The sequence below is a fragment of the Helicoverpa zea genome, chromosome 4 (assembly GCF_022581195.2).
Source record: "Helicoverpa zea isolate HzStark_Cry1AcR chromosome 4, ilHelZeax1.1, whole genome shotgun sequence".
Classification (NCBI taxonomy): Eukaryota; Metazoa; Arthropoda; class Insecta; order Lepidoptera; family Noctuidae; genus Helicoverpa; species Helicoverpa zea.
The window spans coordinates 7,427,690-7,440,541 of NC_061455.1; the positions used below are offsets into that span (position 1 = coordinate 7,427,690).

At 35.0% G+C, this 12,852-nt stretch overlaps 4 protein-coding genes and 1 long non-coding RNA gene across 5 annotated transcripts in view; 3 read left to right on the forward strand and 2 right to left on the reverse strand.

Moving 5' to 3' along the window:
* Window positions 1-12,852, reverse strand: part of LOC124629785 — a 54,583-nt gene that overhangs the window by 29,685 nt on the left and 12,046 nt on the right. The gene's annotated exons all lie outside the window — the stretch shown is intronic.
* On the forward strand, window positions 7,180-8,954 carry LOC124629786 (putative nuclease HARBI1). The gene is made up of 5 exons (XM_047163346.1): window positions 7,180-7,698; window positions 7,798-8,130; window positions 8,208-8,352; window positions 8,436-8,762; window positions 8,838-8,954. Exons 1-5 carry the CDS (start codon window positions 7,465-7,467, stop codon window positions 8,897-8,899), a joined length of 1,101 nt encoding a protein of 366 aa, XP_047019302.1. The 5' UTR covers window positions 7,180-7,464; the 3' UTR covers window positions 8,900-8,954.
* Window positions 8,950-10,645, reverse strand: LOC124629787. The gene is made up of 9 exons (XM_047163347.1): window positions 10,615-10,645; window positions 10,294-10,498; window positions 10,007-10,192; window positions 9,850-9,916; window positions 9,736-9,771; window positions 9,534-9,626; window positions 9,382-9,456; window positions 9,197-9,288; window positions 8,950-9,104 (listed from the first exon to the last, which is right to left on the reverse strand). The coding sequence occupies exons 2-9, from the start codon at window positions 10,297-10,299 to the stop codon at window positions 8,952-8,954; spliced, it is 708 nt and encodes a 235-aa protein (XP_047019303.1). The 5' UTR covers window positions 10,300-10,498; window positions 10,615-10,645; the 3' UTR covers window positions 8,950-8,951.
* Window positions 10,666-11,129, forward strand: LOC124629790. Its single transcript, XR_006984326.1, has 2 exons — window positions 10,666-10,971; window positions 11,073-11,129. It is a non-coding gene; the product is annotated as an uncharacterized LOC124629790 (long non-coding RNA).
* Window positions 11,357-12,315, forward strand: LOC124629789. Its single transcript, XM_047163348.1, has 6 exons — window positions 11,357-11,415; window positions 11,494-11,529; window positions 11,639-11,731; window positions 11,809-11,883; window positions 11,977-12,068; window positions 12,161-12,315. The coding sequence occupies exons 1-6, from the start codon at window positions 11,364-11,366 to the stop codon at window positions 12,311-12,313; spliced, it is 501 nt and encodes a 166-aa protein (XP_047019304.1). The 5' UTR covers window positions 11,357-11,363; the 3' UTR covers window positions 12,314-12,315.

The window sequence follows — 12,852 nt, forward strand, 5'->3', positions numbered from 1 at the left end:
CTCCATGTATCGCGATACACCTGTAGTTTATAGCCAAACGTGGAAATGTCTACGTTGTTTACAAAGGCCGATGTCGGACATACTTCAAAGTCTGTTCTCACGTATGGAATACGTCAATTTGGAAATGCCGTCTATTGGTAACTTTGAATTTCGGTGAATGGATCGTACCTAAATGTGTGCCTAAACCTTAAAGTGGATATTTTGCAATTCAATGGTTGAAAGTGTGAATGTAATTTTACATGTTTAAAATATCCAAAGGAAGACATATTTCAACATTCAGTGCTATAAAAATTTGAGTCACAAAATAGACATTTCTATTTAATTTTACAATAAAAAAATTAAACAAAGTATTCAAAGGCTTATAACTGGAGTCTCAGTAGGCAAGCATAAATACGACTAAAAAGTACACGGCGCCCGCAACTAACAAACTACAAAGAGATTTGCTGAAACCCCAAAAGGTTGCTTGTTACTTAATCCAATTTCCACGCAATCTTTTGCTGAAATTCTTTTTAAATTGGTGTCACGCGCTCGGTATTATACAGTTTGTACAATTTAGTAACAACTTCATACTACCCAACCGTTTTCACACTGTGGTTTTGTACACTACGTTTTTTTAGAGCTAGTGTTTCTTTCATATACTGTTACTGAACGGGTATTCTAAATACAGAGAATTTTCAGTTTATTTTGAAAATGAAGATGTACAAACATAAACTGGGTTTTGGTTAAGTGGGCCCGTGGCCTATTTTCTAATATACTATTTTAGTTTAGTTCTTCTAACCTTGTCTGAATATTAACGTATAAATTAATATTAAAACATTAGAGTAAATTACAACACAGTTCAATTTAAATAAATTAGACAATATTTGAGCTAAACAGTACTATTTTGTAGGTGCTAGAAATGAGATCCGCTCGAGTACATGATTAATTTATTTTCAGCCTCCTTAATAATTTCATCACGAACAGTGCCCAGTTTAATTTAAAATAAATAGGCCTTTTAAAACGAAGACCTTCACACTCTCGAATTTTATTCAGTGAGTATTCCGAGTGGAACGAACCCTTGAAAGTAACTTTTAAACAATTTAGTAGAATCATAGAATCGAGTCAAGGCATCAGAGGACATCAAAAATATTCAAATCTCCAAAGGATCTCACAACAGAGCCGAGTAAGTATTTACAAAACAATCTTTAAAAAAACATGAACCAATTTTAACGAGAAAATTGTTTAGGATTCTTCACTCGGATTCTTTGGAAATATTTGATCTAAACTACGTATAAAAATAACAAAATAAACATCGTTTAATTTTGCTTAAAAACTTGGATAACGCAAAAAGTTTTCTATTAGGCAATAAAATGTTTTATTAAAAGGGTTTTACAAAAAAGCTAGTAATATGTCCCAGACATTTTGATAGAATAGTGTTTGAGATAAAAGGGTACTCATTTACAATTTTGTATTCAAATGAACAAACATCAGAATAAATAAAAAAGGGTGCTAGCCTTCGGTACCTAAACGTTATTATGCAAATAAAATATAAAATATATTTCTCTGTACAACAAAGCAGGTGAGTATTGTAATACAAATGCTATACTAAGTACCTATGTATTTTAAAAAAGAAAGTGTTCTATATAGGTAGGTAAAAGAATATACAACAATTTCACAAGACAGAACATCAAAGTATCAGGGGCAACAACCGACAACTGCGATCATATCAATACGTTAGTCGAATCAATACTACAGTAAGTACGTAACATATACGTATCCGTTTTATAACAAAAATATTGAAAACGCTGGATTACTATTCGACACACGCCGAAGTAACTACGTGATTCGTTTTCCAATATTTGAAACAAAGCGAGCCCTTGACAAGAAAACACAAATCAAACTACGGCATATCCGTTCAACTATTTTAACTGTCGTAAATATAAATTTATCGCGGCACTGTTGTTTGCTATTTTATTGTTGCTTTCAAGTTGTTGTACAAGTTTAATTGTTGGTGACCACGAACTATGTACGTACTTTTATTACTGTTCCGGGAACTGTTCTTTTTGTCACTTTGTGTTTTGTGTTGTACACAAACTGACAGAAAGAACACTGAAGACTTATAATTCTGACGTTTTCCGCAGACGGTAGTACGGAACTCTCACTTGTCTTATACTGCTATCAAACTTGGAGATTGACACGCCTGAAGAAAAAAAGTGTAATATAGGTATAGTTTATCGAACAAATGTCAGTTTCCATACATTTTTCATTATATTCTACCGATAAGATAAAAGATAGTCTAGACAGCAGCTCCGTCGTGGATGACTTGAAGGTCTTCCCTCCAGCGTAGCGAGTGACAAAGTTTTATATATTTTTCCGGAACATTCCTAACCTGTTTTGTAATGTGACATGTGCAATTTATTGCTCCAGTAGTATGATTTGAGTTATTTTTAAGATTAATTTTTAATTCCCAAATTAGGCTCTTTCATACTCGCATTAGTTTCTGAGTTCATATTCATGGCTCCTTCATTACCACTATAATACAGGTTAGAACCTAAACAATATATTTTTTATTACACATACATACAATATATTGGCATTAAGTGTTCAAAAACATATTATACTTTTGTTATTTTAATTTTAAAGAATAATTTACGATGGTAATTTGGTTATTAAAATGAGAAATATGTTCTTGATTTCTAAGAATATTTCCTTGCAAGCCTTATTTATATACTTTCATCCTTTGTATAAATAACATTACATTAACATTACAATAAATTGATTTTAAAATGGCTTTTCAGTGTTATGATAAACATGCTGTTCGTTCTTAATACTTAAAACCTACTTTGTTTTTCTGCTGCGTTAATTTTTATCGTTAATAATAAATAACATCTAAGCTCATTTGTGTTGTTTTTTAAAAAAAATAAATAACACACCCTTAATTACATTTGTATTAAACGTAATAAAAATTGTATATTTAGTTTTTTAATTAAATTAACGCAGAATAAATTATAATAGCTGCATAGGTAGGTGTGTGTTTTTATAAATAATGTTCCGAACAAAGAACTTATGGCTGATCCTATTAATTGCTTCCAGAAAGTCTTGCTTTGCGGATACTTTAAGTTAAGAAAAAATTGATAAAACTTGTCGTAAACAATTATCCCGTTAAACGGCGCCCTTGTCCTATTTTTCTACTACAGAAACACGTGAATAAAGTTTTCAGTGAATAGTGTAAATTTAATGTGGTACAAAATTTTAATTAGCCACATTTTTCGCAATAAACAGCTCCTCATGTGCATTTGAAATTAGAATCACCTACGTTTGCGTGACCAATGGATACTTAGATTCCTGTCGGGTCACGCACGCGTTACAACCTAATTCCGACTGAAATAACTACAATGGCCGCCGTTTTTACAGCGAATTTACTCGTGTTTCTGTTAATATCTTTATTACACGAATTCATGAAGTTAAAGTGAAATTGAGAACGGCCTTAATAATTAAATTGGTTTACCTTTTTAATTTGGCTCTTTTCCTGATTTTACAATAGCTTTTGAAAGAATTGAAATTCTTTGAAAGGAAACTTTTTCTGAGGAAGTAGGCACAGTCACTTAAAGCTCCTCCGTGCGTATACTATACCAACAATACTGAACTAATTTAAATATTTGGTACACAGATTACCTAGACGGAAAATTGGGCCTGTGAATGTGATTCTCCCAAAACACAGGTGAAACCGCGGAAAACAGCTAATATGTAAGCATACACACAAATGTTAATTCCACGTCTTCGCACACTGCGCACCTCGTACATGTGATTTCAGCTTCAAAATCTGGATGATAAAGTTTTGAACTAAGTAAACAGTTAAACACTTAACTACTTTACGTTCAATCTCATTGGTGTTTGCGGTACTGTGATTACATTGCATGTTGCACAAGACTGTTAGACTGGTACCCTTCAGGAATCAGGCATCGTTTACAAAGTAGCAGGTGATCGGCTCCCGGATTTACGAACACCCAACATTCAACCGTCTGGAAAGCTAAAAGTTAGACTATCCAACTTACACATTCTTTGGATACATAGCTGTTGGTTGGTGGTGGTTTGCATAGCTTTCGTGCAGAAAGATGGGTATGGAAAATAAATATCTGAACAAAAATGTTGGAACAAGATCCTTTACAACAATTGTAAGAGAATGAAAGTGGTTTGAACATGAAACTATGCCAAATAAATTACACTCGCCTGAAAAAATCATGCCTAGAACAAAAACACTAAATAAGATTTATTGCCATGATAAATTCTTATTGACTTTGGTGTTACCGAAGCAATAGTAACAAGTAGTAACGCAAAAGTACCTACTCCTACTGCAAAGCGTAAATAACCGCAATTTATACCTCATTACCTCCAACTATATCTGAATATTTCAGACATGCACCGCAGATAGGTACCTACTTATTGATCTTATAAGAAAAAATATAAAACGCAACGCAACGGTGACGTAATATTATGTTCTGCATCTTCAGTAACTGTTCCACAATATCGGAACAGTATCGGAACAGCTGCGATTTCAGTAAATAACATTTAGTTTTATGGTTCTGCCACATGCTTCTAGGTGAAGTTTCCAATCTTCCGGTCACGCCAACGTCAACTTTGGTAAAACTAAGAATATTTTTCGGTTAATATATGTGAGCAGTATGAATTTTTGTGTGTGACCGTATTTTGTATATGCGATGGATACTGATGTTACAACAATAAAAATGTTGACACGATATTTCGAAGTACAGCAGAATTATATTTTTTACTTATTAATGATTGTTAATGAAATACAGACACATCATAATATAATCTAACTTCAACTAGATAACAATTCAAGTCAGTAATTAAGAAACTTCAATTGAAATCTCATGTTCATCTCATGTTGAAGATCACAATTGACATACCAATTATATTTATACCACCAAAAGATGTCAAACACTTCTGCGCTAATACTAGATTATATAGAACTCCAATCGACCACCATTTGCCAAAACTTTTCATTAGGTACCCTATTCTAGAAACACTCCCACTCACTGTCATATAAAGACGAGTATAAAACAGAATTCAAACATAGAATTTGAAATGAACCCAGAGATTGATTGAAACTAATTTAAAATTGAAATCTTGTCTAGAACATAGTTTTGGAGCCAGATTGTTCAATTTAGATTTAGATAAGATCTAGTGCTTTAATTTTGAGTTAAATTGTGAAGACATACTAACTCAATTAATGGCCTACGAGATAGAAATCCATGTCCTTATTTTACAATAACACACTAGCCAATAAATAACAAAACACTATCTACATTGTCCGAAAAGCTTCCACTAATGCTTCTTTGATTTTTCAGGCGAGCGCGGCTGAAGTAGCTCTCTAGGTGAACAGGGCGAATCTGACAAGTCTGAGATACGAACCGTAAGTAGAACAACGCGGACGTAAGTGGCCCAGTTAGAGCTTTTGTCCTATCTAAACAGTTGTTTCTGTCATAGGCAAGCCCGAGAACGGCTGTTTCATATAATACGCCACGTACTAGAACGATGCCAGCGATTCTTTTAAACTGTTGCCGGGAACTTTGCTGTTGACAGATATTACAATGTGGATACGAATGTGGTCTTTTAGATTATTTATTTTCGTACCATTTGTTTTTGATCGTTGTTTTGTTTCGTGCTTACGTTTTGTCGTGTTGGAAATTTTGTTTTATCTAGTTTACAACTCTTATATAAGCTTCTTCGTTTATAAAGTGGTTAAGGTTTCATTGCATGTGAAAACTTATATTTATATGTATTTCGATTTAAAACCACACTTAGGCTAAAAACTAATTATTTTAACGCCAATGCGTCTTTCGACAACAAAAAACCTACAACATACACGGAAAACTTACCTTTGCTATAAAATCATCAATTTAACCGAATGAAAACTGTGTGAAACGCGTCGAGCTTTTAATAAGGCCTAAACAATAGGTTTTGCTTGTCACGTCGGGCCTGAATTACGGCGCGTCATTGATACATCAGTGACAAGCATTCATGCCGATGATAGACACTCGATTAAGTACTGCCAGCTCGACAAAACCTACAAAGCGATCATTCATTTTTTTATGTGCAAGTAAATACGGAATTAAGCCTGAAATTTCGATTTTATGTCGTTTGTATTTCACGTTAAATTATTGCTATAAGTAAGTACTGATAAGTATTTTGGAGAGATATTTTTGGATTTATTTACTTTGAGTAAATGTATTGTATGATTCTAAAATCTTGATCATAAAGTTTGCAATACCATGTGAATGAATGTATATTTATTTCAATTCAAAATGGATGACGCTTTGAAATTAAACCAAGGGTCACTTCTCAAAATATACTCAGTTATCCATATCCAAAACAAGATCGGTCTATAGAGGTCCACAGATGGACAAAGGCCTACTCTAGTGTATGACATGCCGGTCCCAACTTGACTCACAGATTGCTAATTGGCAATTATTTGTACGTCCCGATCGGTACCACTCTAGCGTGGTACTTCTTATGTTCAATCAGAGAAATCCCTGCTTATCTTTAGCAATATTATTTTTATTAATTTGACACTCGTATTGATGACTTAGAAAGAAATTGTAAAGACTTTATCGATTCGTACATTAGAGATCAAAATCTATGTTGAATCTTGTGGTCTTAAAGCGGTCTGAAAAATATTTTAAGTCATTGTCGATACCTACTTATTTCACAACTGACGTGGTTGTTGAGAAACCATTGTGTAATTGAAATAGGCCAGACTAATGACTTGATATCATAAGTTTAAATTATATTATGTGCTGTGTACATATTTCACTATGTATATCATCCTCCTGGTAGCATTTTGATACGCATCTTCCGATCGAAAATATCAAATTGAGCCTTGACAGGTCACGGATCCCGAACATCGAATTTTATCCACAAGATGTTGTTTTGCTAATAAAAATGTAAGTATTCATAAAACTCCGGATATTTTTTAAAGAAATACGATCGAATGAGATAAAACATATTCGATTACTTATTCATAGATCGCGATAGGCCAGCTAGTTTATATCTCATCATAAAATCGAATAGCATATCAATGTATCGAATAACCGCATACATTTTGAAAGGTTTCGGATGTAATAGAAACCCTTACATTTCATTCAGTATTTTTTATTTGAAAAATTCTTTTCGATCTGGGCCTGCAGTCTCGACAAAGATAGCGATCGCTTAACGACAAAATTCGGTCGATAAGTCCTAACGATCCGATCGTAACGATTTTTGGTAGTCTCTACTGCCAAAACTATCGAGTGTCATCGCAAAGTTACCGAATATTTTCGGTAAGATAACGATTTATCGTTATGTCATAGAATTTCCTTGCGACAGTTTTTGACAGCCCGCTAAGTGATAGCTACTATCGATATCGTTCCTATATTTGTTTATTTTACGTCAGAAAATATTAAATAAATAGTTATTTAATAAATAATGGCTTCTGAATATTTAGCATGGGACTTAGTTGTGCTCGAGCACAGACGCGATGTGCTTATGGGTCGACAAATAGCACGAAACAAGCGAAACGATGAAAATCCCTTGGATTTGGAGGATGGCCAATTTCTTCAAATGTATAGAATTTCAAAGGAAATGTTTCACAGGCTACTAAGTGAACTGCGTCCATCTCTCCAAAGACGACGGCCTTACGGACTTTCTGTGGAGTCCCAAGTAAGTGTCTTTGCGACCTACCGTGCATAAATAATATTTCTATAATATATTTTTTCTTATAACTAAGGTTGAACTTTTTTTAAATTTTCTTCTTATTAGATACTGACGGCACTCCGATTTTACGCATGTGGGTGCTACCAACAACCTGTTGGCTTGCAGTGGGGTTGTAGCATGAGCCAAAAATCTGTTAGCCGAGTCATCCGGGCTGTAACTTCGGCAATAAATGAAAAACTTTTAAGAAAATATATTAAATTTCCAATGACTCAAGGAGAACGCCATGCGGCAAAACAGAAATTTAGAAATGCCCCACAGCCATTCCCAGGGGTAATTGGAGCCATTGATTGCACCCATATAAAAATTTTAGCTCCTAAGACCAATGAGGAGTCTTATGTGAGTGGTCACCATGAGGGCCATTCATTAAATGTGCAAGCTGTAAGTTGACCTTCAGTTCTATAATATCTAAAAATATTGTTTGAAAAATATGTACTTACATATTTAATATATTACAGGTGTGTGACCCTGATCTTATTATTTTAAATATTAATGCTCGATGGCCAGGAGCGAGACATGATGCTCACATATGGGCAAATTCACCGGTGCGCTCAACAATGAAGCGACATTTTGAAAATGGGGACCGCCGTGCTTGGCTGCTTGGTAAATAAATGAACATTATAAATCTGCCTCGAAGAGGTTGCCCATTCGACTTCTGAAATTACTTTGTATTTTTAATCTTTTAGGTGATGATGGATATCCTCTGGAACCGTGGTTAATGACTCCCATAAAACATCAACAGCCTGGCACACCGGAATATAAATATACCGAAGCACACTGCTCAGCTAGGAACATCATAGAAAGATGCTTCGGTGTGCTAAAATCTGTGTTTAGATGTCTATCACACCAACGCCAGTTAATGTACGAACCCTATATGGCTGGCCTAATAATTAACGCATGTGCAGTGCTCCACAATATGCGGATAACATATAAATTACCGGAACCAGAGTCCACCACATCCATGCAGCTGGTGGATAATAGTAGATTCCATGATGATATGTTAGAAGTTACAGGTAACTTATGAACTGATTTTTTATTTTACTATGTATGTATACCTAACACCAATACATTTTATTTTTGTTATGCAGGTTCTGGGCGAGCTGTTGCAGAGCGCATAAGAAGAAGGCTAATTAACACTAGTTTCACATAATTATTATACTTTTTTTCATTTATGTACTGTTTCAAATAAAAAACATTTTATATCATTTATTATTTTTATTTATGTAATTATTTATTGCGTCAGCTATTTTGTTTCCGACTTTTACCAATTGCAGCGTCGCCTCGGCTTGTACCTTGGCTGCCTCAGCCTGCATCTTGGCAGCATCTGCTTGCGCTTGAGCAGCAGTTGCCAGCATCTAAAAAACGTTGGATTTACTGAATGTGTCTTAATGTTCTCTAGCATGCTAGTGTGTATAATAATTAAGAGGAAATTTACACTATAACACACCTTCATTGTAGCAGCATTTGCTTCTGCAACTGCTAGAAATTCTCGTCGAGCTGCACTATATTGCTCAGAAACACTTTGGCGAGGATTCAGATCTGAAAATACCCAAAATTATTGGTATTGTAGGAATTATTGGCTGACCCACCTGCAGAACTAATGTTTTTATTATAAATAAAATTTAAGCTTACTCCTCTTTCTTCTGGGTCTCTGTCGCAGTGGTGGTGTTGATGATGCAACAGTTTCTGTCCTTCTGCCACGTACTGCTGGAATTATCAATTATAACACATTAAATAAAAATCAATGAAAATAAACATAGGTGAGCAAAATAACTGCAACTTACTCATTTGTAGTACTGGCGACTGAGGGGCATCTTGCACTTGTTCTTGGATGGGTGGTGGTGAAGAACCAGCCGTTGCTCTGCTGTCATTGATTGCTAAAATATTTTGTTAATTAATATTTTGGTAACATTAGTGTACAGATGTATACACATAATAAAATATATTATAGCAGTAACCAACTAGTTACTAAAAACTCCAACTTACTTGTTTCAGTCGGTAACAATTCCACAAAATCTCTAGCTGTAATAAAATAAATAGTAACATTAAAATTAAAATAATTATATTTTGAATTGAGTACCTATTAATTTAAAAACTTACCCTGAGAATGAGGTAAGGTGAGAACCTCAGAGATTACCACCCCAGCCTCCATCTCATGTTGTAATAACTGTAAATAACAATAAAAGTATTTTTAGTGTTATCAACATTCAAAGATTGAGAATATTAAATTGTATTGAATACAATAATCACAACTTACATCTTCCTCTGGCATAGCGTCCGGGCAGTCTGTCCCAAAGGAATAATCTGCCCCAACTATTGAAATTATCCGGCTCTCGGCCTCGGTCAGGGGAGCAGTGCTGACGCCTCGGTTGCCGGTACGTTTTTGTTCTTTTTTTAATTTTGCCGCCTTACTGCAAGCGCGGCTTTTTAAGTCTCTCCAAACCTACAATTAGAATAATTAACTCAAGTAAATAATAAAAAAAAACTGACGTGGCATGTACATGCTTATAATTAAAACCAATTCAATCTTTGAAAAAGACTTACCGTCATCCACTGCTCTGGTGTCTTTCTAGACCCGTTAGGGAGATTATTGAGCTCCTCGGCAACCTCCCTCCAGCCCGTTTCGAAATTTTCCCGGCCCTGCAAGCCGGTAAATTTCCGCGTGTGCAAATATGGACGCGCTTCTAATATTGATAGTAGTGCATCAATTTGAGCGGGTGTAACACGAGGGCTACGCAGACGCTTACGCCTGAAACATTAAAGTAGTCATTATGTAAACACAGAATACTTCGGATGTATACAAAGTATTCAATTTAGTAAGTACCAAGAATAGGAATAAAAAATTCTCGTTGTAGATGTACTTACCTGACGCTCAAGCTGCTGGCACCCGGCAGGCCTGCCTGGCCTGCATCTACAACGAGAATTTTTTATTCCTATTCTTGGTACTTACTAAATTGAATACTTTGTATACATCCGAAGTATTCTGTGTTTACATAATGACTACTTTAATGTTTCAGGCGTAAGCGTCTGCGTAGCCCTCGTGTTACACCCGCTCAAATTGATGCACTACTATCAATATTAGAAGCGCGTCCATATTTGCACACGCGGAAATTTACCGGCTTGCAGGGCCGGGAAAATTTCGAAACGGGCTGGAGGGAGGTTGCCGAGGAGCTCAATAATCTCCCTAACGGGTCTAGAAAGACACCAGAGCAGTGGATGACGGTAAGTCTTTTTCAAAGATTGAATTGGTTTTAATTATAAGCATGTACATGCCACGTCAGTTTTTTTTTATTATTTACTTGAGTTAATTATTCTAATTGTAGGTTTGGAGAGACTTAAAAAGCCGCGCTTGCAGTAAGGCGGCAAAATTAAAAAAAGAACAAAAACGTACCGGCAACCGAGGCGTCAGCACTGCTCCCCTGACCGAGGCCGAGAGCCGGATAATTTCAATAGTTGGGGCAGATTATTCCTTTGGGACAGACTGCCCGGACGCTATGCCAGAGGAAGATGTAAGTTGTGATTATTGTATTCAATACAATTTAATATTCTCAATCTTTGAATGTTGATAACACTAAAAATACTTTTATTGTTATTTACAGTAATTACAACATGAGATGGAGGCTGGGGTGGTAATCTCTGAGGTTCTCACCTTACCTCATTCTCAGGGTAAGTTTTTAAATTAATAGGTACTCAATTCAAAATATAATTATTTTAATTTTAATGTTACTATTTATTTTATTACAGCTAGAGATTTTGTGGAATTGTTACCGACTGAAACAAGTAAGTTGGAGTTTTTAGTAACTAGTTGGTTACTGCTATAATATATTTTATTATGTGTATACATCTGTACACTAATGTTACCAAAATATTAATTAACAAAATATTTTAGCAATCAATGACAGCAGAGCAACGGCTGGTTCTTCACCACCACCCATCCAAGAACAAGTGCAAGATGCCCCTCAGTCGCCAGTACTACAAATGAGTAAGTTGCAGTTATTTTGCTCACCTATGTTTATTTTCATTGATTTTTATTTAATGTGTTATAATTGATAATTCCAGCAGTACGTGGCAGAAGGACAGAAACTGTTGCATCATCAACACCACCACTGCGACAGAGACCCAGAAGAAAGAGGAGTAAGCTTAAATTTTATTTATAATAAAAACATTAGTTCTGCAGGTGGGTCAGCCAATAATTCCTACAATACCAATAATTTTGGGTATTTTCAGATCTGAATCCTCGCCAAAGTGTTTCTGAGCAATATAGTGCAGCTCGACGAGAATTTCTAGCAGTTGCAGAAGCAAATGCTGCTACAATGAAGGTGTGTTATAGTGTAAATTTCCTCTTAATTATTATACACACTAGCATGCTAGAGAACATTAAGACACATTCAGTAAATCCAACGTTTTTTAGATGCTGGCAACTGCTGCTCAAGCGCAAGCAGATGCTGCCAAGATGCAGGCTGAGGCAGCCAAGGTACAAGCCGAGGCGACGCTGCAATTGGTAAAAGTCGGAAACAAAATAGCTGACGCAATAAATAATTACATAAATAAAAATAATAAATGATATAAAATGTTTTTTATTTGAAACAGTACATAAATGAAAAAAAGTATAATAATTATGTGAAACTAGTGTTAATTAGCCTTCTTCTTATGCGCTCTGCAACAGCTCGCCCAGAACCTGCATAACAAAAATAAAATGTATTGGTGTTAGGTATACATACATAGTAAAATAAAAAATCAGTTCATAAGTTACCTGTAACTTCTAACATATCATCATGGAATCTACTATTATCCACCAGCTGCATGGATGTGGTGGACTCTGGTTCCGGTAATTTGGGTGAATTTCCCGGGACCAAAAATTGCGTGGCATCGATGAAATCGGTACTAAAAATCATTGTTATAATATTCTAATATTTTTTTCTAAGTAGGTGAAATAGTAATCTATGTGTAGCACTAAATATTTTGTTAATAGGATTAATTGGTTCTCCAAAAAAAAAAAATAAACCTCAAAATCTTTCATTGCCGTGTTTGTCCACACGTCACCTTGATGTGTACTAGACCTTATTGATAAAAATGTATTAGTTATTTATATTAAAACCTACT

Excerpts from the sequence above, each read along its gene's own strand:
- LOC124629786 (XM_047163346.1), top strand. The coding sequence starts at position 7,465 with ATGGCTTCTGAATATTTAGCATGGGACTTAGTTGTGCTCGAGCACAGA. Across the intron at positions 7,699-7,797 it reads GACTTTCTGTGGAGTCCCAA|ATACTGACGGCACTCCGATT; the intron begins GTAAGTGTCTTT and ends TCTTCTTATTAG. Across the intron at positions 8,353-8,435 it reads CCGCCGTGCTTGGCTGCTTG|GTGATGATGGATATCCTCTG; the intron begins GTAAATAAATGA and ends TTAATCTTTTAG.
- LOC124629787 (XM_047163347.1), bottom strand. Across the intron at positions 9,917-10,006 it reads ACGCTATGCCAGAGGAAGAT|TTATTACAACATGAGATGGA; the intron begins GTAAGTTGTGAT and ends TGTTATTTACAG. Across the intron at positions 9,772-9,849 it reads CACCTTACCTCATTCTCAGG|CTAGAGATTTTGTGGAATTG; the intron begins GTAAGTTTTTAA and ends ATTTTATTACAG.
- LOC124629789 (XM_047163348.1), top strand. The coding sequence starts at position 11,364 with ATGGAGGCTGGGGTGGTAATCTCTGAGGTTCTCACCTTACCTCATTCT. Across the intron at positions 11,530-11,638 it reads ATTGTTACCGACTGAAACAA|CAATCAATGACAGCAGAGCA; the intron begins GTAAGTTGGAGT and ends AAAATATTTTAG. Across the intron at positions 11,884-11,976 it reads GAGACCCAGAAGAAAGAGGA|ATCTGAATCCTCGCCAAAGT; the intron begins GTAAGCTTAAAT and ends GGGTATTTTCAG.